Source organism: Filicampus tigris, chromosome 6, assembly GCF_054856515.1.
Source record: "Filicampus tigris isolate MCC_2025a chromosome 6, RoL_Ftig_1.0, whole genome shotgun sequence".
Classification (NCBI taxonomy): Eukaryota; Metazoa; Chordata; class Actinopteri; order Syngnathiformes; family Syngnathidae; genus Filicampus; species Filicampus tigris.
Genome location: NC_141222.1, coordinates 8,361,877 through 8,386,490, shown reverse-complemented (window position 1 = coordinate 8,386,490; position 24,614 = coordinate 8,361,877). Strand labels below are relative to the sequence as shown.

The following is a 24,614-nucleotide window of genomic DNA, read 5'->3' as shown; positions in this document are numbered from 1 at the left end:
GCCGGGAAAAGAACAGAATCAACATCAATTTAAATTGCACATAAATAGTTGCAAGAAAAAGTGTGTGGACCATTTGGCATTACCTGGATTTTTGCATAAATTGGCCTTTAAATGTGATCTGTGATCTTCATTTAAGTCACAAAAAACAAACACAGTCTGCCTACACGTATGCTTGTTTGGACACATCACATAGAAATAATTTAATATTTGAACCCTTAGGCTCAGGAATTATCTAAGAGCTAATTAGGAACAGATGTCAGCTAACCTAGAGTCCAGTTAATGAGAAGAATTCAAGAAGCACTGCCCGTTGTGACCCAAAAGGGTTCACTTACTTTTTCTTGCAACGGTATATATACACTTGATTATTTCAGATCATGTACACGCCATGCTCATGTTCCTGTTTGGCCAGAAACAATGTTATGATTAGGTATTCCCTATCTTTCTTTAAAAGTTATTTTACAACACAACTCTGAATTAAGTTGTGCTTTAACCGCCAGTGATGAAAAGTTAAATAAACATCTTTCTGACTGTGAGTAAAATACTTCATAAAGGTCGTCGGTATTACTAAGCTGTTGTCATGTAGGGCATTAGACATTAACGCATTCATCATATCACTACAATGTGTTGATTATTAGCCGTACCTGTTAGGAAGGTGTCGTCTTGCGTTGCTCAACTTCAGTGAGTCGTCTCTGGAGGCGACTGGCTTTCTCTCGAAATTCAGCCAGCTGTCTCTCATACTGCACAAACAGAATACGTATACACTTTATCTACAAGGAGACTTTATGTAACCATCCTGACACATTTATGGTTTCTCTGCATGTGAGAAACATCAAAGACAGCGGATTTCCAACGATCCTGTATGATGATCGTACACATGCATTACTGGCAGTTATTAAAGGATTACCAATACCACTTTCATATTTACAGTAGGTTCATAAAGTAGATCGTGCCTATCTCAAATGACTTGGTGTGAGAGAGAAGGATACACTGGATTGGACACCAGCCAGTTGTAGGTCACAAAGTCATACAAAGAATTCACACTGACTATTGACTTTAACGTTTGGGAGAAATTTGGGGTCTTAACATTCATGTTTTTTGGAATGTGGGTGGATCATTATCCTCCACCTCACTTGTTCACTCATTCACAAACCTCCACAATAGTATCATTGTTGTTTTTTTGCTGGATCTCAAACTCATGAGAACGTTGTTGGTGTAGATCCAGCTCTCCTCTGAGAAAACAAACAAAAATAACCCCACAAAGAAATATAACTCACATATCTCTTTTTTAAAATTGCACAGTTTTGGTTATCAGAATGTCCTCAAAATTGATGTATTTCCTGTCCCTCTTAACAAGCAAATGTCTAGTCTCAAATGACATTTCACTTTAAATTTGTATCCTTTTCAATCAGCCGTTTTCAGTTCTTACGTCAGATTTTTAATTCTGGATTCGAAAGCCTGGGCCATGTTTGGGGCCTCCACTTTCCAGCGCTGGATACTTTTCTGCTGTGCTGTCAGAAGACGCATCAGATCAGCACTTGAATTGCAACTGTGCTCCTCCAGGTCACTCATCTGTGCTTTTAGTGTCTTCTCCTTTATTCTGTACTCTTGCGCCATCTGTATAATCTAGGAAAATGTAGCATCTTGATCAGTAAATATTATCTTGTTAATATTTCTTATAGTATTACCATTTTCTCTCTTGCCAATGTCCTTAAAGTTGACCAGGCATCCATGTAAATGTAAAAGAGCAAATAAAATGAGCAACTGTGATGTCATTTTCAGTCAACAGAAATGACAAAATGGCCGCCCATTGAGATGGCTAAAAATTGGTGGATTTTGCTCCTATTCCACAAATGCAATATTAATCACAATGCCATGTTTAGACTAGTGAAGGCGCCTAGAACATATTATTGCGAAGAATTTTGGGGGGGAGGGTTCACTTCCCTTTTAAATGTAGGATACCTGTTGTTTGGCCTTCTTTTGGACCTGCAAGGAAGCCTTGCGCAGCTCATCCATCTCTCTGCGGAACTGAACATTCTCCTGTTGCAACAGGAGCCGCTCATCACTGATTCTGACACAGTCCTCCCTTGCTGCAGTCAAACAGCCCTTGAGTTGCTGCACTTCCTCCTGGCACCGAGATAACTCCTCACTGTAGCTATAGATAGAAATATGGATAAATAAAAGATACAAATGTACATTCTGCTATCTTTGAAGGGCTCTGGGTGATCATATAGATTCAATTGATAACAACGTGATGTATTCACTGACTGGCTTTAAAAGCAGTGAATTTTGATTGAACTATTCCACCTACTCCATTTCCAACTTTTTTAGTTTGCTTTGGGTGCTTTGCAAAGTGATGCTTATTTCATCCTTCATCCGCTCTGCCTTTAGACACCTCTGGTGTAAGGCATCAATTTTCCTAAGCTCATGCTCTACCTTGCACTTGGACATCTTAAACAAAAAAAGACACTTCCAATTAACATTGCATAAGATTATTATGTCACTGTTGTGCCTAATAAAACATAAGAAAGACTTTGGATCTGAGCTGTTTCCTGTACTATAGTTAAACATCTACCTTTGCCAGTTCCTCTTCTAAAGCTTTTCTCTCTCGTTTAGACCTCTCAATCTGAGACTGTTTGTCCACACACTCCTGTAACAAAGAGGGAGGGGAGAACAACAACATACAGGTCAAGCCAGGTGTTAGAAAACAATGTTTAGAATGAATAGGGTTTTGAGAGGAAGCCGTGTAAAAACTTGCCATTTGCAGTAGTGACAATTCCTCAGCCATTCTTTGCATTTCTGTGTTGCACTGCTGACGCATATTATTCAGCTGTTAAAGAAGTAAAAAGTACAGTTCTGTCAGTGCAACAGATTTAGTTAATCAGTATATCATGAGCTGTGGCATATGTCTTAACAGACTATTGTCACGAACACCACAAACAAGAATAAACAATAAAGCACAGAGGTGTTGTGGTTAGCATGGCTGCCTCATAGAGAGGCTCTGGGATCTGCTTTGGATTTCTTCTTTGGGTACTCTGGCTTCAATGTCCACCCACAGACACACTACACACTACGCCCACCCAAAGAAAACTGGATGTAGTTCTGATGAATGTGAAATAAAAAATCAAAATCAAATCAACGTTTTTATTTGTTTAGCCCAAATCACAACAGCAGTTAATCTCAATTAAGGAGAAAACAAAACACGTTTTAAGGTGCAGTAGCCCTACGCTGGATTTTGACCTACTTGAGCATTGTAGCACTTTTTTGCCCCCCCCAGGTAAGACTAATGCCCACCCACACCTGGCATCCTGGTAACACCACTGATTGTGTGCATGAATCCTTGCAAAGAACCAGAACTGGGTGTTCCGTCTATCTGACGGACCGGTCCGTTTATCCGTCGCTGATGGACGCCCGTTTTGCTGACGGTTGAGAACGACGGGAAAAATGTTCAAATAGACGGATTTAGCATTGACGAAAAAACGCTTTATTTAGTCCGCCGTCTGTCTGCAGTCCGTCATTAGTCTATTTTTCGTGGCGAGGCTTCGATGGTTGTGGCGAGCGCAGGGAGGACAATGGTGAGTTTTTGTTGCTTGGGGGACAGATTTGAATGAGGGTCCAGGCTGAGAAGAGGCTTCGGCCTAATCTCAATACCCACACTTGCACCCTTGTGCCCTTGTGCCTATCCGCTACGAACAATGCTTGTCTCCAGAATAAGTCAGCAGCCTCAGGACCCAATGAAACTAGAGAAGCTTGTGGTATAGCTGTGATTACAAGTGACAGAAAGTCAGCTAAAGAACTGAGAAGAAAAAAGTCTAGATCTACTTACCTAGGATATCTTGTCGAACTCTGAGCAAGCCAGTGTCCCCCATGATCACTGCAAGATTAGCTCTATTTAATATTAGATCACTAATTAACAAAGCACTACTAATTAATGACATCATTACATCTTATGATCTTGACTTAATTCTCCTCAGCGAAACATGTCTAACAGAAGGTTTCCAAAACACTATTATGAATGAGGCAACACCAATAAATTTTAGTTTCCTGAACAAATATCGCAGTGGCGAAAAAGGCGGCGGAGTTGCTGCCATTTTTAAATCATCATTTCAGTGTAAAGATATTGTATTGGGTGATTTTAATTCATTTGAATATCTCAGTTTTTTAGTGAAAAGGTCCAAAGATTATTTTTGTAACCATTTATCGACTTCCAAGACAAAAAGGCAAATTTATGGAGGAATTTCAAGAAATGCTGTCAGTAATCTGTACTATGACTACCTGGTAATAGCTGGTGACTTTAATATTCATGTAGACAACAATTTGGATAAAAATGCCAAATAATTTTATACTATATTTGATACCTTTGGTCTCTCACAACATATAAAAAGTCCAACACATACTCAAGGTCACATTCTTGATCTCATTATCTTGAAAGGTGTTGACATCTCATCAATTGATGTTAAAGATCAGGATATTTCAGATCATTTCTGTGTGTTCTTTGAAGTACAAATACCTGTAATCCCAAAAGTTGAGTCAACCATTGTGTCTACTAAGAAAATATATATAAACGACGACACAAGCGATATGTTTATGAAAATGATGGCTGCCTCAACATCTGTGAATGCAGAGACTGTTGATGAACTTCTGGATAGATTTACTTGGAAAATCTCAAATGTCCTGGATGCTGTTGCTCCTCTCCAAACTAAGACCATTTCATGGCAACCTAAAACACCTTGGAGGTGCACTACAGGTGTAATGACTTTGAAATCAAAGTGCAGGAAAGCGGAGCGTAAGTGCAGAAAAACTAAACAGCCAGTGTAAATTCTCTAAATTGTGGACAACACTACAAGGTAAGATAACTTTAAACTCACCAAAACGGTCGTAGATCGATTAAATAAGTATTTTATTTATCGCCAACCATATGGAAAGTTTCCAAGTCTCCAAAAGTATTTATGTATTTGGTCGTAATTATCTCTTTGTCGTGGTCCGCATTGTACGTGTGTGTAAGACCACATGCAAAGCAAGTAGATGTATTGATAGTCAAATTGCCTTTTTATCATACCAGGCCCCAGCACTCCCGCGATCCTTGTGAGGATAAGCGGTATAAATAATGGATGGATGGATGGATATTTTAATTACTTATTTAACAAAATATTATGATTTAACTGTTTAAGTTATCCATACATTTTAATAGCGTTAATGATTTATCTTTATGTGTCTTTATGTGAAATGATATTACAGGTCTGCCCTGCTCTGCACTACAGGTTATTCTGCCCGTTGTAAAGTCAATATGTAACGCAGGTTTATATGCAGCCTTAGAACGCCCTCCTGTGGTTGTTTGGTGTATTGTTTTCTGACCTTGAAAAGGAAAGGGATACAATATAATAATGTGTTAATAATTGCACACATAAATCGCTCCGGAGTATATGTCGCCCCCCCCCCCCCGGCCAAACTATGAAAAAAAAAAAACGCGACTTATAGTCCAGAACATACGGTAGTTGCCTTGACCCACTACCGGCTGACTTTTTCAACACTATTGTGAATTCTGTTTTAACTGAATTGCAGTGAATAATCAACTGCTCACTTCAGTGAGGCAAGTTTCCTAAACCCCTAAAAGTAGCTGCTGTCAAGCCCCTTCTAAAAAAGAGAACTCTGGATGACTCCCTGTTAGTAAATTATAGACCCATCTCAAACCTTCCCTTCTTATCAAAGATTGTTGAAAAAGTGTTTTTTACTCAACTTAGCAAATTCTTGAACTCAAACCGACTTTTTGATAAATTCCAATCAGGATTCTGACCTCATCACAGTACAGAAACCGCTCTTATCAAAGTAGTAAATGACATAAGATTGAACGCAGGGAAAGTGTCGGTGCCAGTCTTATTGGATCTCAGTGCAGCATTTGATATAATTGATCATAACATACTGTTGAACAGGTTGGAAACTTGGGTGGGATTAAATGGAACAGTCCTAAAATGGTTTAGGTCTTACTTAGAGGAAAGAAGTTACCTTGTGACTATTGGAAGTTTTGAATCAGATTGGAGGGCCTTGACATGTGGGGTTCCTCAAGGTTCAGTCCTTGGGCCCTTTCTGTTCAGTCTGTCTATGTTACCTTTGGGTCAAATGCTTCAGAACACCAATGTTGCCTATCACAGTTATGCAGATGACACACAGCTATATATATCAATGTCCCCAAATGACACCAGTTCAATCAGCGTATTGTGTCACTGTCTAGAGCAAATTAACAACTGGATGAACCAAAATTTCCTTCACCTAACCCAAAACAAAACAGAGGTAATTGTTTTCAGCAATAAAGAAAGAGGATTGCTGTTAGAAAACACCTGGAGTCACTGCATTTAGAAACCAAAGACCAAGTCCAAAATCTTGGGGTACTGATAGCCTCAGACCTGACTTTCAGCAACCATATTCAATCAATCACTAAATCAGCCTTTTGTCAGCTGAAAAATATATCCAGACTGAAGGGTTGCATGCTGCGAGCAGACCAGGAGAAACTTATCCATGCTTTCATCTACAGTAGACTTGATTATTGTAATGGTCTTCTTACTAGTACTACTTCTAAAGAGATCGGAACATATTACTCCAGTCCTAAAGGCTTTACACTGACTCCCAATTAAGTGTAGAATAGATTTTAAAACGTTGCTACTGGTCTATAAATCACAGAATGGGTCCTGAATACATGAATGAAATGCTGATTGAATATAAACCCTGTAGGGCTCTGAGATCTGCAGACTTGGGTCAATTAGTGGAACTGAGAGTTCAAGGTAAACATGGTGAAGCTGCATTTAGCTGTTACGCTGCACGAATGGAATAAGCTGCCAACAGAAGTCAGTCCCGAGTGTAAATGCTTTTAAAATCCAGGTTAAACACGTTGTTTTTTTCTCATACCTTTGATTAAGGTCCTCTAGACAATTTTAATATTTTTTAAAAAATTCTTTTATATATTTTAGAAACCCAATTTTATTTCTTTACTTTTAAATGTTTTTAAAGTTTTCTGCTAATGTGCTTAAATGTTGTAGTTTTGTTGGTTGCTTTTGTTTTCTCTACTTTGCTTTTGACATGTTAACTGTTGTGTTTGTAAATGCTTGTAGGTGTTGTCTTTGCTTGTATGAAGCACATTGAGTTGCCTTGTGTATGAAATGTGCTATATAAATAAAACTGCCTCGCCTTGCCTTGTCTTCACTTGCGTGTTGCCTCGGAGAGTACAAGTACATAGGGTGTCCCAATTCTGCAAAGTGCTCTGTCGCCCCGCCCCCTTTGTGCCCTTGCTCCACATTTCGGCGAAGTCCACATCCGTGGCCCCTAACCCGAAGCATATCAACCACAATTCATTGCGGATTTGACCAAAATAGCAGGAAACTGACGACCTTCGGTGAAATTCCTGTAGGCGTCCCGAAAAAAGCGTCTCTTCAAGTGTAAGTATCCAATTATTACAAAGTTTATCATATGTATATGTGCAATTTCAATCGATGTTTTAAATCCACCATTTACCTACCTATTTTGCCCGTGTGCCGTATTTAGCAACCTTCTGCGCATGCGCTGCATATCGTGCAGGAGCCGCAAATAGTACAAATAATGGAGCCATAGCTCCGATCGACGGAAAGACAGAGACAGAGTTTTACTTTACTACTACTTTACTGACGTTTTAATATAATTTTAAACAGCAAAATTGCCAACCCGTGCTGCCATGCTCGCTGATGCAGGTGCATACGTCGATGACATCACCCAAAGTGTCCTAATTCTGCAATTTGTGTACACTTGTAACCTGCGCCCTCCAACCCTCGTGCATTTCGACTACATGTGCACTTCAGCGAAGACTATAGGGTGCAAGTGTGGGTATTGGGATTGGACGTTACAAAACGCAGGGGGGTGTTTTGCTCGTGAAAATCTAGTCGGACGGCCGTTTAAAATTAGAGGCGGACTGGCCTATAGACGGTTACTTTTTATTTCACCCTCGGAAAAAAAAGCAAATGACAGACGACAGAAGGGTACCCACGCTGCAGACGGATGACGAATAACAGTACGCTCAATTTTTTGTAAAATACCCAGCTCTGCTAAGAACATGGATTGATGTATTTATAAGCCCATTTTGGATCTTTCAACCATCTCCGGTCTTGCACCCTGATCTAGATGATAGCTTGTTACAATTTTAACTTGACAAGCGCATTTTCAAACTGGCGCATTTTCAAACTGGCACACTTTCATATCCAGACCTGTTGAAAGCCTTGCCAGCGGTTCTTGCTTCCTAAGCACATACAACATTCTGTACCTCTTTATTGGAGCAAAGACTAGCCTCCTGGATCAACTGTTGGAAGGCTTTTTTTGTCTTTTCAAGCTCTTCTGTCAACTGCTTTGCCCTTAACTGAGCCTGAGGGGGATAAATGAAGGGTCAGTAGGTTACAGGGTTTATGCTTCAATGATTGGAAGTCAGACTCAAATTCCCAAGATCAACCACCGCCACATATTTGATATTGACATCAATGCTTTGTTTTGTCTTGTTTTTTATAGTCCATGACCGGTAGCCCACATTCCAAATCTTCATTAAATAACATTTGCTATTTATGTCTAATTTGTAATGAATAAACAATCTTAACTGTCATTGCTAATGCTGCCAACATTGGCACTTATTTCATTTTATTTATGTCTGCAGAAAAAAAAATCCCCCAGATTACATTCAATAGTAATTTTACGCTTGTTTTCTCATAGAATCAGATTGGATAATGTATGGATGGATAGTTTTAAGCAAATTAACGCCCCGTCCACATTTAGGTCGTAACCTTACGACTTTAGGCTGACTTCAGCGACAGAAGATGTTTGCCTTATAGGAATCGTCGAGACCAGTGACTTTGGATTCAGTCCGATATCAAGTAATACCTAGGCCAAATATCGTGATACCTAAACAATATTGATAGGGAAAGTAATTTATTTATTTATTTAATACACAAATTGCAAACAAAACCACATGTGGTCTCCCGTTGCGTTCACACCAATCATGAGATGAAGCAAGCTACTTCAAACTATTTTGTTATCACTTCAGACACATGAAATGAAAAAAAAAAAAAACAGTTATCTGCTGGGGCTCTTCACAACAATGCAAATTGAACAGCATCTACTGTATATAATGTTAATTGAAAATCAAGTTCAGGTGAAAGGTAAAAGAGAGAAAATATATACCTTGCCTACCTCATCCTTCTGCAATGTTGCTTCCTCAGCCATCTGAACACACTCTCGCACTTTGTCCAGACTCTCATACGTCTCCTGTTCTAAAGTAGCACAACGGGCCTTTAGGTTCCCCGCTGTATTCTCCCACATAGATTGATCTTTGAGTGCAGCCTCTGCCTCCTGAGATGTAACTTTTATCCTAAGCAATTGTAAACATCAAGAGCTGATGAGAAAATCCCACAGTGACCTTCCCATATATATAATAAATAATTAAAAACGTAACTAAGAACAGTAAATACTAACAGATAAAACCTTATTTTATATATAATCACCTGGTTTCTTGCTGGCTGATGGTTGTCTGAAGGTGTTGGATTTGTCTCTGTGCTGCTTCCTCACGACTCTGGGCCTCTACTTCATCCGCCTCCTAAACATGCATGGTATTTACAGAAAAGCAGATTTGGTGCCAAATTATGTAGAGCTTATTCTTCACATTGATTTCATACAGTATTATGATATTGGTATACGTTACAGAGTCAGAAGTCATTATGACGAGTGCGATTCAATTTCAAAACACTATGTGGATCTTCACCAATCAATTAGGGTTTGAACAAAACCCCCTAGTCCTGACCCAATCCAATTATCAAACTCAGGGGTCGGCAACCTTTAACACTCAAAAGAGCCATTTCGATCCGCTTTCCACGGAAAAGAAAACACTAGGAGCAGCAAACATTTTTGACATCTGAAATGATTTTTTTTTTTTTCGCATTGCTAATGTCTATAAAGCTCATGTTAAAATGAAACACTTACCCCACGACACACAATTGAGGAGGGTCTTTTTGCAACGAAGCATCTCATCGATCCGTATATTAAACAAACAAGCTGACGTAATCCAGCGAACCTTACTATATTATTGTCTTTAAAAAAAAAAGGAAAAAAAAGGAAAACAAAACATAATAAAAATAAAAAGAAACATTGAGTTGGAGTAACTGTATTGTTATTGATATGGACACACATAGCAATGGCATTTGTGCTAGATCTGGCATGAAGCTGGCACCAGTGGTATTCAGTCGGCACTGGCATACGGCATGTGAACTGAACATGGCCCAGGACCGGCAAAGGGGGCACTGTCTTGATTCTGGCAAACAAGATATGGGCCAGTTGTTGAGTGAAGTATCTGGCTCAGAAATCAATTTAGAACTCTGGGCCATCTATGTATAGCCAATATTCTCCCACCCTTAAATGCGGTTTCATTTTTTTTCCACGCAGTTTTACTTTACATCACAACCGTAAGAATTGTATTTTATCATCACACTCACACACACGCGTGCACGTGCACACCATTACGACGTGCCATGATTGTTACGTTAAAGGTTGACTGACATCCGCGGAAGAAGCCCAAATCGCAAAATAAATAGCAAATCCCACCTGCACTTGGCCCACATACCTCAATGAATTACGTTCCTTTAGTGGTCCACATCTGGTATCCACACGTGGGCAACATAAGGCCTATATATCAGCCAAAAGCGATTTATTTATTTATTTAAAATTCTTTATTCAAGAACACAGTTCAACACATCAAAATAACAGCCAAGTAGAGACAAACAAACAGGAAAATGAATTTATTTTACAAAAATCTTACTGTAAAACGCTCACATATATACAAAGTCTTGAGTGCTTTCCTATTTGTGGAGTGTACAAGTGTTTTAATATATTGTCTGACTTCATTTTCAAACATGAAAAAAATGTGGTCTTCTGTGGCTCCGGTTGAGGTATTGGTGCAGTCACCTGCTTTGGCATGGGTTCACTTCCCGCTTGATAGACCACAAATGTGAGTGTGAATGATTGTGTTTGTGCCTAAAAATAAATAAATACATACCGGTACATACATACATAAATACTGTACATACATATATACACACATACAATAAACGGGACAAGTCGAAAAAACTTTATAAACTAATTAAAGTGGTGTGTGTGGTAGTGTTTAGTCTTTAAAATGTGCTGAGGACAGAAGGGATTAAGTTTAAGGCTCTATTGCAGTTTTTAAGAGAAACGGGGTTGAGAAAGAATTTAGGTTTGCAGAGCTGGGCATCGCTTAACCGCCACCGCGTTCCGTCCTGCATATTTGCATTATATCCGTCCATCCCTCGTCGGCGTCAGCCAATCGGCATCTAGAACGTAATCTTCACGTCACAAGCATGTGTCGCACGAGCAGACACGCCGCCAAACAGAGAAAAAATATCAAACAAAAACAACACACACACATACACACACAGCGTGGTGATTGGTGAGATAAAACAATCTGGTGCACGTCACTGCCGAAGGCAGGGCACACTGACGGCACAACGGCAGCCCACTAGCGGCACATGACCGACAGGCGATGAAAGAAACCTAGCACAAAAATAGATAGTGATAAGCCGAGGGACAGGCATACGGACGTCATCTTTATGTCAGACGCAAGGGGAAGCGCGAAAACTCCACGTGGGAAGCTGTAATGCCATGTCATTGCGTCTGTGGGACAGCAAGGTACACAACACTTATTTTTTATTTTTTCCTTACTCGGCCGTGTGCCAGGAGCGCGGCACCTACGTGTGACGTGGTACAGGTTAATTTCATTCTTGACGTTGTCTGGCTGACTCGTACCGACTGTGACCATGTGGGTCGTTTAAATATACAGGCCGGAAATATTTGATTTGGCTGAGATATGGCCCTTATGTGGCCCAAATGTGGACCACTAATGGACCTTCATTCATTGAGGTATGTGGGCCAAGTGCAGGTGGGTTGTGTGGCCCATCGCTGGGCCACACCTATTTTGCTATCTGGGGATACAAATCTAATTATGACAATGTTGTTTTACCGAAATGTGTAATTCTCCATAACCATCCGACTCATAATACCGTACTGCATTTCTTTTTTCACCTGTCTCTTTAGCTGGTGTTGAACAGACTGGAGCTGTCGGGTCATCTCATCCACTTTACCTGTGGCTGTTCTCAGATCAGCTTTGGTTGTTCTACAACACAAGACACACAGCCTACTATTCAGTCAGGCCTTATTTGGTGATTATTTTTAAGTCATCCAACTTCCAATTCTTGATTGTTCCATGTCCAGGGGTATGACACTGTTTGCTATAAAAACAGTCTTGCGGGTGTGGCTAGCATAAGCCAAAGAAATGATCATCAGGGAGCACTAATGCTCATGCTCTATGACTTCTGCCAAGTAACAAGTGTGCTGTCCAAATATGTGACATTATCAGAAAATAATGTTGCCTTTAGATGAGAAACAGTAATCATCCATCCGTTCTCTATATTGCTAGTTGTCATTATGGTTGTGGGTAACTTGGAGCCAATCCCAGCTGACTCTGGGCATGAGACGGGGTACAACCTGAACTAGTTGACAGCCAATTGCCGGGCAACACAAAATAATCCGGGTATGTTCACATCATAAAAAGGGTATTTTAGTTTTCGAAATACATGCTACAGTGAATTACCTTAGCTGGATTTGTAGGTCCTCCAACTCTGTACTGTGTCCTGTCATTGTCTGTAGGAAATTACAGTTGGTCTGTGAGTGACAAAAGACACACGATTACTATTCATGTAGCAGGATTTCCAACATACATTTGAATGTATCCATCAATTTTCTGTATTGCATATGTCGCTCAGAGTCCCAAGGGGGCTAGAACCTATGCCGTCTGACTGAGTGAAAAAGGACAACTACTGTATACCTTGGGCTGGTTGCAAGGTAATCGTGGTGGTGAGTGATTTTGTGAACTACTCAGTATAAGACCGTAGTTGAACTCCAAAATGTACTTTATGCTACAACTCAGCTCTGTGAAAAAAAAAAAATCCCTCTTGACGCTACATCTGTTTTGTTCTGTTCAGTCACACATTCATTCCAAATGTATGTAGTTCCTTAGTTGTCCCTTGGTGTTTGTTTGATAATTGTTGGCAAAGTGCAATCAAGTGTTATGCAGTCACCTCGAAAGCAATGCCAACATTTTAAATTACAGTATAGCATAACAGTTGTTTGCCATTCCATCACACGATATAGCACATGCGTACATTTTTCTTCATCCTAAAGCCTCAAAAACTATGTAGATGACGTATATTCTATGTGAAATCTTTTTTGGAGGATACCTGACGAACGTAACAACAGTCAAAATTCATATAAGAAAAGGCATATTTCTTATACGCATTCTGTTAGGGTAAATCGTAAAACTGAATCAAAACAGCACAGTTAGGTTGAAAATACTGGTATAATCTGTTGTCCTGTAGCATTGGCATTGAGTCCATTCATAAACAGTTTCTGGTAGAACTCCTGTAGATGGTCAAGCTCCTGTGCTGCTGTCTGCCATAACTCCGTGACCTGCATCCGCTCCTATTCAAATACATAAAATACACTGATACACATTCTAAGCAATTTATACATACAGATGTTAAAGGCCAGAAAACATTTTACATCCCCAGTCTAGAAAATAGTTTTGCAAAAACAGAACTTCCAACATGAATAATAAATTACGGATGATTAAGATTAACATGGAAAGTCTAAGGACTTCTCTGAAACAACATGATAGCTAACAATATATTGCATGCACTATTATTACGTATGCAATTAACTCAAGACCAAAACCTCATATGAACATATGCAGACCTGCTTAAAATGTTGGACTTGAGTTTCATAGTTACGAATGATTCCGTTCTCCTCTACTATGTTACACTCCACTCCTGATGTCAATTGTAGCAAGTGAAGCTGATTTGTGCCTGGCTCCGTCAGCTTTCTGTGAGGCCTGAAAAGGTAGTGGGAAGGTTTATATATATATATATATATAAAATTTAATTAAAGATTACCATACCACTCGTTCTCCTTGACATCGCTTTCCAACTTTACTTTGACATCCATCATGGTCACCTGTATAAGCAAAGTTTTCACACTATAGTGGTGGATAGTTGTGAATACAGGATAAATGACATGTCTATTACACTAGAATATAAATACACAGTACAGTGCAGATTAAAGATAAACAACTGTCTTTGTGTCTGCATGTGACTGTCCTTCCTTTGTTACATCAATTTGGCCATTAAATAAGCACCTGTGAAGTCACGTGATGATGTCCTTTTTAGGCCGCTACACTTGTCAAAATATACGCAAAAAGGTCTTCAAATGTTTGAATATGACTGAAGTTTAGTTCAAATGCATATGGCAGTTAAGATTTCCAGGACTGCACTGTTTCCACACTGACACTGCCATCTGTTGGCGTTATGTGGCTAGAAGTACACTAGATCCGTTTGAAAACAAAACAACCTCGCCTGCACAGCCTGCCGAAGAGTCTCTTCCAGGAACACAACGAGGGAGGTCATGGCTATCTAAACCAGCAGCAGCAGCATTGTCCATAGCCACCAAAGCCCGGCCGTCTGCCCAAGAGCCGGCTGAAAGTCCTATTATTACCCCAGCAGGAATGGAGCTCTGTCAAATAGTCCCTTGACGCAGAGACAGAAAAGGCAGAAGGATATCCACGCTGGAAGAAGGCACTCTCAGGAGGCGATGGAGACTGCTGAGGCACGCCCAATAGCAGCACTGCGAGGCACTTCTCAAAATGGCCTGCATCAAGCCTTCCCTCGCAGAGGACGGGGGAGACTCCGAAACAACAGAGGCCAACTCCAATCCCGAACCCTTGAAACAAGACTCAGAGGCAGCCAGATAAACGGCGGCATCATCCCGCAAGCACCGGCACAGGCAGGACAGATGCATACAACACACCAGTAGAAGCAAGAAGGAGACGGTCCTGAAAGTGGGACCTCACCTCTTCCAACTAGCATGTAAATGATCGACCTCCGAGGCAAACTGCCACTCTGCAGAGAATTTCTTCTTGGAAAGACCGGGAGCAGCAACAGGAGCACCACCAGCAGGGTTGTGAAAACGTCTGATAAGGAGTGTAGAGGCCCACCACCCGAACCAGGTGACGACAGCCCTTGACCTTCAACCTCCATAGCGTGAGGCACATCGTAGACAACGCCCAGGCCGACAGACGGGCAAGCTTTAATGCGAGCAGACTCGTGGCCCCCCGGCAACGGTCAACCTGGTCATCTGCAGCCTCAACAAGGGAACCACAGTTAATACAACAGGGGGAACCCTCAATATCGGAAAGGCCATGCTAAGCCGGAGGCAGGGCACACTGACGGCACGACGGCAGCCCACTAGCGGCACATGACCGAAAGGCGATGAAAGACACCTACCACAAAAATACATAGTGATAAGCCGATGGACAGGCACACGAACGTCATCTTTATGGCAGACGCAAGGGGAAGCGCAAAAACTCCACGTGGGAAGCTGTAATGCCACAGGCGAGGAGAGAAGACACGAACGTGGGTAGAGCTTTTGGGCGGGTGGACAGTGCAAACAGCGACCGTCACCAACCAAACATAATTGTCGACAGGAGGGGAGGCATACGGAGCGGTGACGTCAAACACTATACGTGCTTGACAATGCCTTCATTCTGACGACATTGCTACAGCAACCTGTCAGATGGCTCAATATTGTGGCCCAGTCTGAACAGGACCAGATTCTATTTGGACATTTGCTAAAGACAATGTGGACAGTTAGCCCTAAAAATTGCATTTGAGGAGGGATCTGATTGATATGCCTGCAGTCTGAAAGCAGCCTTATACACACTGTAGGTCACCCGGGGCATCACTAATGACATTTGTTGGTGTTCATTCTTGCCCTGTGCATGCATGAAGGGACTATTCCATGCTTTAAGCACCGCCTCTGGCAGTCTAGAAAGCCATAAAAGAACTAGAGGTAAACAACACACAGTCTGACTGAGTCACTGTTTAGCATCTTTTCTCACTTCGCCAGGTGATGATGTGCTTTGCCGGCTTCCTAGTGCAGTGGTTCTCAACATTTTTTCATTGTTGTGCCCCCTGTGAAATATTTTTTTCAGCCAAGTACCCCCTAACTAGCGCAAAGCATCTTAGGACGAAAAAGCAAAAAGACTAAAAACAGCCTGCAATGCCATTAATGTCTGATTTATTAAACTTTGGAACCCCATTTGGAGTCATATCTAGAACACTGGATACGGAAAGTATTCAGACCTCTTGAAATTTTTCACTTTGTGCCATTGCAGCCATTTGCCAAAATCAAAAAAAGTTCATTTTATTTCTTATTAATCTACACTCAGAACCCCATTTTAACAGAAAAAAACTGAAATGTAGAAATTGAGTAGAAGCACCCTTTTGAGCAAGTACAGCCATGAGTCTTCTTGAGAGTGATGCAACAGGTTTTTCACACCTGGATTTGGGGACCCTCTGCCATTCTTCCTTGCAGATCCTTTCCACTTCTGTCAGGTTTTTAAAAAATGTATTCAAAAATTAAAAAGAAGACTGAAAGCATTACCAAGTGTCAACTGAACTGAACATTTCATTGTTGCAGTGAACTGAGTCTTTTTGCATTTAGTGAGACACTTGGGCTTATGCTTTCCTGAGGATCTTTGTCATTCTTGGCAAGGAGAAAGCTGCTGTGATCAAGCTCTTTTTTTTGCATTGCAGCTTTTTAATCATATTTCAAAATCTCATGTACCCACTGAAGTGCCTTCAAGTACCCCGAGGGGTACTAGTACCCCCATTTGAGAACCACTGTGCTAGTGGTTAGCACGTCGGCCTCACAGTGCTTGCATGCCTGTGCTTGTATGGGTTTTCTCCGGGCACTAGGGCCTCAGGTTTCTTTCCACATTAAAAAAAAAACATTAATGTTTGATTCAACGAAGACTCTAAAATTGTCCATTAGTGCAAATGTGCGCGTTAATGGTCGTTAATGTTTGTCCATGAGCCCTGTGATTGACTGGCTTCCACCCTTCCACCCTTAGCCTCTCACCCTAAGTAGCTAACCTTAAAAAGGACAAGAAGAAACAAAAATGGATATATGTGCAGTCAATTTGTGAATTTGACACAGATTTACACTTCTGCCTCTGCACGTACAGTCTGTTCTTCTCATTTCTCCATGCTGATGCTGGGATGGAGATTATACAAGCACTGACCTTCCATATTTACAAATGTGGAGCCCCTCCTTTAGAACACATTTTCAAATACGGTTCGTCATTGTGGCATCCCTCTATATCTGCGAACCAAAGAATATCCACCACCATGACATATTCCTCATAGAATCCTTCCGGATCAATATCGCTTGGTGTTGCAGACCTGGACAGAATCACTATATTCCTTGTATAACACAACAGCCGTGAAGCCAAGTTTCAATACTTTGTAGTTAAAGATGGTCTCTGAGAAGTCATCTCTCACTTATTTCTTGGCTCTTTTATACAAATTATTGAAATTAGCCTCACATTTATTTGCCAGATCAGATCAGGCAGATCAACTTTAAGATGCTTGAGTTGGTTCATAGAAAAGCAAAAAAAAAAAAATAAAAGCCTTTCAGTCTTTTGTCTAGTTTTTTTATTTTCAGGCCAGTCAACCTGAAACACAGAAGTGATGCAGAATGATTTAGCTTCAAAGGCTTCATTGTATTCTGAAAACACTTTTAAAATTCGACTGAAGAGGAGAAAATATATTTCAGGTAATTAACTCCAGAGTCCTTCCACAACATTTTGGAGCATCTCTCATTACCAACACACATTGGAAATATTTGGTCAGTGGTGGCATACTGTATAATCCAGGACAGCACAGTGTTACATTGGCATCCAAACCCCCATTCATGCTTGATGAGGCTTTACACATACGGATTCAGATTGGAGCCGTTCTTGCATATTCTGTATTCATTTTGTATTTTCATCCATCACCTGAAAGCTTACGAATACACACGGAATATAGCAGTAACACAGCAACTTGGGGGGCAGAATTGAGATTCAAAGTGAAAACCATCAATGGAATAATTCACCATCGATATGCCTTACTTTAATGATGTTATCAGTACGTGCTTGATGCACACACGGTGTCCAGACACATGGGTTCTAATTCTCCTTTTCCCTTCAGTGCAGAAAAAATATAACAACAGACTCCGCCTGTGGTTTCCTCTGGGGAATTATGTTCACAGTGACAGAGCAACACAAAACAAAAAGTGTGACTGCTCCCTTGCTCTTGCAGCACCCTACAGTCTCACTGCTTTGCAACCGCACACAGCAGTTCTATTTTGTCCCCTGTTGACTGGCAGGGGTGGTGCTTAGCAGCACGGAATAGTCCCTTCGCACATCAGGTCATAAATGCAAACCATCATAGGTCATTAGTGACTCCCGGAGTCCCAGGTGACCCAAGGTGTGTATAAGAGCCTGTGACACACGGAACACGGTCTCTCAGAGTGATTTCGGTTGCTAGGACCCTTACGACCATATTGCTCAGGGCCGCGGATTTGTTTTTTTGCTCTCCTGTGGCTGCGACGGCTTTGCTTGTGGTTGCCGAGGTGGCATTGTGTTTGTTAGCAGCTCTGTGTGGACGTGCGGCATGAGGTGAAATTCCTCTGTTTGCTCATCTGCTTTGTTGCTTACCGTGCATGCCATGTACCTTGGTTTGTGCTTGGCTTGGCGGCTGTCAGCGGCTGTCCTGCCTGCTATTGGACTCTGCCGCCACTGGGTTTTCTCAGCCGGAGTTGCCTTTTGTTGTTTAGTGTGCGCTTTGCCTGTGACGATAGTCTGCGCGCCCTCCCCCAGCTTGGTGGCGTGTGGCATTGCTTCGTAGCGACTGCCGCTACCGGGTTTTGCCTGCAGCTTGCCTTGATGAACCTCTGCTAGCGATGGTTGCTTTTACACGCCCTCTCCTATATTATGCTGTTGTGTGGCTTACTATTTTTACTTACTGTTTCCTCCGCCTCTCTTAGCATTGGCACATCAGCTGCCATGTTTCGCCAACACACTTGCCTTGATGTTCACTGTGTACCTTTTGTTGATGATGGCTATGCTAATGTCCTCTCTCCCAGCCTGCTGCATAACAGCTTCCCACATGGGAATTATAGCACATTACGGGGATTTGAGCCGAAGCTTCCCATTTCCTGTCTACCGTGCAGGTGGCGACCGCGCCTTCTTCCCTCAGCTTGTCGCTCTATCTTTTTAGTGCTGGGTGTTTTTCGGGACCTGTTCGCCAGTGGGCTGCTGTAAGGCGTCCGCATCATCTACCTTTTACTTGTCGCATGCATGTCCTGCATTACTATGTAGGGACGGTGGTTTCCTCGTTGAAGCCTCCGATGAACTGTTTGACCTTTGCCGGGGGTGCCGCGAGTCTTCCTGCAATGACGGTTGCCTGTCTGTCGATCCAGGTGTTGTCTACAGCGTACTTCAGGAGCTGGAGGTTGCCGGCCATGGGCCGTTGTCGCCCGTTCGTGTGATGGGCTCTTGCCCCCCTAGTCAGCAAAGGTTTTACTTTCCTTTCATCAGTCATCTGAGCTTTAATGAGACACTTGAGCGGACATACAGCTGTTTTTTGCCGATTGATTTTGTCTGCGCCACTGGTTATTGTCTCTGCGGGGACTTCATTGATGGGCTTATAAAAGGACTGACAAGATTTACTTATCACCTTGGAAATTAATGATTAAATGTTTTCATCATCAAGCTCTGTTGAAGCCTGATGACGGAAACATCTAGCATGCAGGATAGTGGCCCACGAGGACTGAGGTTGCCCATCCCTGCCATAGGCGTACACGTACCCCTGGTTGGGAAACACTGCAGTAAAGTATGGAAGAAGAGGTAGTGTCTTAAGAGATGGTTCATACTCCACGCCATCATGTTGGACAAAACACCCTCATGCAAAACCAGATCTAAAGTGTCCCGGCTCTGTGCTTCAATAAGCTGCTCATCTAGCTCTGCTGCAGCTATGGTCGTCGCAAAAACAGCAGCAGCAGCAGCTAAAGCCGTCTTGCCTTTCCCAGACAAGACACATGCTATAACTCGAGCTCAAATATTGGTGACACTGGTGAGAGATTAGAGTTACCCAATGTTTACTGTAAACTACAAAATGTAATTGTCATAAATATACAAGTTAAATGAATAAAATTACCAGAGCTGGGCATTTTAGTACAAATTGAGCGTCCGTCATTCGTCATCCGTCAGCAGCGAGGGTACCCTTCCATCAAAAAATAGTACCCGGTAGGCCTAATAGTCTATAGGCCGGTCCGCCTCTAATTTTAAACGGGTTTGTGTTTGCGGTTCCGACTAAAAACGAAATGAAAAGACTCACCACATGGAGGTCTTCACTCACTGCGGCATGGGAGCCTCCATGCTCCATGTCCAAATGTCTAAATGCGTCGTCTCCTTTTAGGACCCTGAAGCTGCAAGCCTCGGCCACGGCCAATGGGAAACGAAAGCCTCTGTTATAGGAATTGTGGTATTGCCCTTCCCCTCTTGTAATATGCCCCAGCAGCAGGAGGGAGGGGCGGTGGACTCAAAGTTAGAATGAAGAAATACAGGCACGCTTGAACGCACACTACTGTCTCATATCTCTCTATACACAAACAGCCTCGCCACGGCCATTGAAGCCTCATCGTAAAAATAGACTATAGACGATTATTTGAACAGAAAGAGTGACTCATTGCGCCATGGAAACTGTTCAGAGCCCTGCTCCATCACTCAAATCTGTCCCCCAGGCAACTACAGCTCACTATTTTCCTTGCCCTGCTCACCGCGGCCAACAAAGCCTCACCGGGAAAAATAGACTAATGACGGAGTACAAACAAATGACGGATTAAGTATAGATGCTTCCGACTATGCTGAATCCGTTTATTTTAAAATTTTACCCGACAATCGTCAGGAAAATGGGCACCCGTCAGTGACTGATAGATGGAGCGGTCCGTCACATAGACAGAATGCCCAGCTCTGAAAACTAAATTACTTTAAGTAAACAGCGCTGCCTCTTCATTAGAAGCAATATACTGTATACTTTATATACTTTTTTTTTTTACGCGAGGTTGCTAGTTAGTTGATGTGTGTGTATGCGTTGACTAAATACGGTGAATCTATGAAGAACTGAACAGTGATTGGTAATTGCCATGTTAGTAGGAGTAGTAGTAGTAGTAGGAGGAGTCAGAGGAGTTGGAGGCATAGGCACTGACTGTACACACAATGTTCTCCATTTTCCGAATCAAGTCTCATTCAAATACAGTACTGTATATCGAACAGATGTAAACATTAAAATGCCTCTACTGTGCGCATAATTACACAACGAGACCAGGGAGCGGAAAACACGGCACAATAGTAAACAATGAGTAGCCTTAATTACCTAAAAAAATCCATCTATTCAGAAGAAGCTATTAATGTTATGTAAAGCTGGGTTGATCTGTGTGGTAAAGCCCTGGGTCAATTAATAGCTATATTGCATAAGCCATTCAAAAACACTCACTCTACCTCTCTCATTAAGACATGCCACACGTGCTCACACACACACCGATTACAGAATAATAGTTGAAATTGCTCATTGGCATTGAGCAAGGAGCAAGCCATTTATGTTAATTAATGAAGGCAAAACCTATGACAGCAAAATTGTCATGAGCTTGTTTCCCTTCATAGTATACACCATCACGTGATACTCACACACACATCTATATCTAATAATCAATTTGGCACCTAATGCAGGAACAATCACTTTGACATTCTGCTCTTGTGTAACTTGCGGGACATTCTAGAACCTTTACGAGACAGCCAATAACAATAACCCAAAACATCAGATATTTAGTGGAAAGTGTCTCAAGAATGGATGGTTTCATTTATAACAATATATTTCATTGTTGTCCAGCAGAGAGCAGCAAATACTTACGATTGTATTTTGGCTAGAGAAGGGGCTTTTTCCTTGCTTCAAATTGAAAGTCAATATCCGTATGAAAAGTTAACTGGGATAATTGTCCAGGACAATTGGCAGATACATTTAAAAGTATAGAGCTGAATAGTACATATCTGTTGTCATTTTACTTCTAAAGAAACAAGTCTATTTCGTTTTTTTTTTTTTTAATTGAATGTTGTAAAGGTCATTTCAATTGCAGATGGGTGCCTCTGTGTTATGTATTTTTATTTTTCTATTTGTTGAAGCTTTCGGCTTCGATCCTTGCAAATGGGGTTGTTGGGGGTGGTGAGAACATTTAAAGGAAAAAAAAACTAGGATTACAGACGAACAAATCTGTTGTTTCCTTTTCACTATCCCAAAAATCCACTCCTACCTATGTGCTGTAGGCTGTTAGACAGGCTGTGTGTTTCAGTCTCGTCTGGCATCACTGGCTGACTGGGTAATGCGGCTTCTCTGGAACAGGAGGAATGACTGATTGATTTTTATGTTGGATGTTGGATTGTTCTTCTTTCTAACAGCCCAAAAGCCCATATTGAGTCTGATCAGTTTTAATTGGCCGTTTCAGCTTTGAAATTTGAAAAAAACATGTGTGCAGCGGTTAGGTGAAGAAATCTCACTCCTCCTTGGTGACGTGCAGCCCCCACTCTCCTGCCTCCTCTCACACACACGTTATGAAACGCATGTATAAAGGTAAAATATGTGTGTCCCCACAATGATTCAAAGCTAGTTCCTTCTAATTAGTTTGAGGAGATGAGAGGGGAGGGCAAGAACAGGTAGCTGCCTCTCGTCTGATTCCAAATCCCCGGTAGACAGGCAGGAACAAGAATTTTCTCATCCCCCACAGAAAAGAGATCCGCCTCCTCTAAAACATTCACAATCAGCTTAGGGGTGATTGTGCTTGCCAGAAACTTTCTGGTGTTCACCCAGACTTAGCTCTTCTGTTCAGGGGCTTGGGGTCTCATTTCTTCAAGTTTGAAGAGTGTTGGAAGCGATGAACGAGGATAAAATTATGATTGAAAAAAAAAATTGTGGAAGAGGGATAAAGGACTGGTCTAGGAACATGAAGCAAGCAAGCGTTTGAAAATGTAGAATCTGCAATTAGTTAGTCTCATTTTTAAGGTTCTGTGATATAGACCCAAACGAATGATTTATTCTGGAACTTGGGAGATTTTGGAACATTGTATAGCCTTAGCAGAAAAACGCCAGATTGTACAGAGCGATTGTACTTAACAACACCGAGCAGTACAAAAACCCAACTTGACTTGATTCCAATGAGATATGTTCCGCAAACAAAAGTAAACTTTGATCAGTCTGCAAGTGAGACTTTATCTTCCAAAGTGCCATGCTAAACATATTATCCCCAAAACAGCCCAGACTAAAAAAGTCTCAAAAGTGATAATTCACCTTGCGGTTGTGTATACAGTATTATCAGCAAAAGAGATAACAGTGAGGAATACATCAACCCCCACTTTCAATGAACGTACTGAAAACCTATTAGCTCTGCTTTATTTTGCTGAATTGGAACATTGTTACTGAGAGAAATGCAGTAGTGAACAATGTGAGAACTATAGCCACTGGACCTAGGGGTGATTGTGCAGTGCGGACTGGGGCCAGTGTCCATCATGTTTTTTTTAATTGTATTTTTTGTGTGAGTGTGTGTGTTTACTTGACATGTTTTTCCATGTGTAAAAATCCTTAAGGAGGGCAGATGAAATGCATGGGGGGCGGCCTAATTATTATTAATACCATACAGACAGCACTTACTTTGCGCCGTATATTCACATAACACTGCCGCTCCCAGTCAATAGTCTTGAATGGCGCCCTTTGCAACAACCACAAGCATTAACATTTACAACACATTATACAAAGATGCCTTCTTGAGTACGTTAACGCCCCAGCCATATTGGATGTTTTGGAAGTATCTAAACTGAGTACTAGATCAACAAATTTGATGTACAGTATATGCTGTGCCTGGAATGTTAATATCTATTTTTGTCAAACCTAATTTTTTTTAGTCGGTACAAAAATAAATGAATTGGCCTTACTGTTTCATTACTTTTGAAGAAGAATGTAAATCCTTTAGGGTGCATACATTTCAAATTTTCTCTGTCAAATTAATTACATTCCTTTGGGTTTGGAAGGACAACGTTAGCAACCAACAATGTTATCATTTTGTCTTGAACTATGCTAAAAAAAAACAAATGCAGCCAATAACAGACATGCAGCAACATAATTTACACCATGACTTGTGCATACATTTCGCCCCTTTGTTTTAGGTAGGGTTGACATCTCAGAGACTGGGAATTCCAGTCAGAACTTAACATCAACTTCACAAGCTCATTGTCATGGCCACACAAAAACTATGGCCTTTCAGAAATGCATTCCATCATACATCACAAGTCGCGTGACCCGTCACCACAGGCGGGCCATAGGGGGCCGTGCCTGCCCATCAAGATGCTTGTGCATTATGTGTTAAATGTTGCCCACTCACTTGGGGTCCAATCCAATCCTGGGGAGGGGCGCCCAGCGATGAGGTCAAGTTGGTGGCGGTCAGGTGTGAAGCAGATGATCAGCAAACAAAGACAGGCAGGCGTCGACGTTGAGTGTTGTAGATTCTGGCAGTGTGGTGACATCTAAGCCCATCTTAAAAAGGGCAGCGGTTGATTAAATGATGGGCTG

General features: G+C 41.5%; 2 protein-coding genes across 10 annotated transcripts in view; both read right to left on the bottom strand.

The window, feature by feature from the left end:
• Nucleotides 1–734, bottom strand: part of sclt1 (sodium channel and clathrin linker 1) — a 32,750-nt gene extending 32,016 nt beyond the window's left edge. The window contains exon 1 of one of the 2 annotated variants that reach the window (XM_086034280.1): nt 642–734. The gene's annotated coding sequence lies outside the window, so the exon portion shown is untranslated. The remainder of the gene's footprint in view (nt 1–641) is intronic. The other variant, XM_086034286.1, reaches the window with a different exon arrangement.
• Nucleotides 1–24,614, bottom strand: part of LOC147145614 (sodium channel and clathrin linker 1-like) — a 24,836-nt gene extending 222 nt beyond the window's left edge. Inside the window, exons 1-16 of one of the 8 annotated variants that reach the window (XM_086034287.1) lie at nt 18,659–19,091; nt 14,021–14,076; nt 13,819–13,954; nt 13,420–13,545; nt 12,659–12,729; nt 12,091–12,181; nt 9,504–9,595; nt 9,184–9,370; nt 8,279–8,377; nt 2,756–2,827; nt 2,573–2,647; nt 2,309–2,448; nt 1,960–2,152; nt 1,427–1,623; nt 1,151–1,229; nt 642–737 (exon numbers count right to left, since the gene is read on the bottom strand). In XM_086034287.1, coding sequence (XP_085890413.1) covers nt 645–737; nt 1,151–1,229; nt 1,427–1,623; nt 1,960–2,152; nt 2,309–2,448; nt 2,573–2,647; nt 2,756–2,827; nt 8,279–8,377; nt 9,184–9,370; nt 9,504–9,595; nt 12,091–12,181; nt 12,659–12,729; nt 13,420–13,545; nt 13,819–13,954; nt 14,021–14,076; nt 18,659–18,838 — 1,887 coding nt within the window. In that variant the 5' untranslated portion in view covers nt 18,839–19,091 and the 3' untranslated portion in view covers nt 642–644. The other 7 variants (XM_086034291.1, XM_086034293.1, XM_086034290.1 and 4 more) reach the window with 7 other exon arrangements.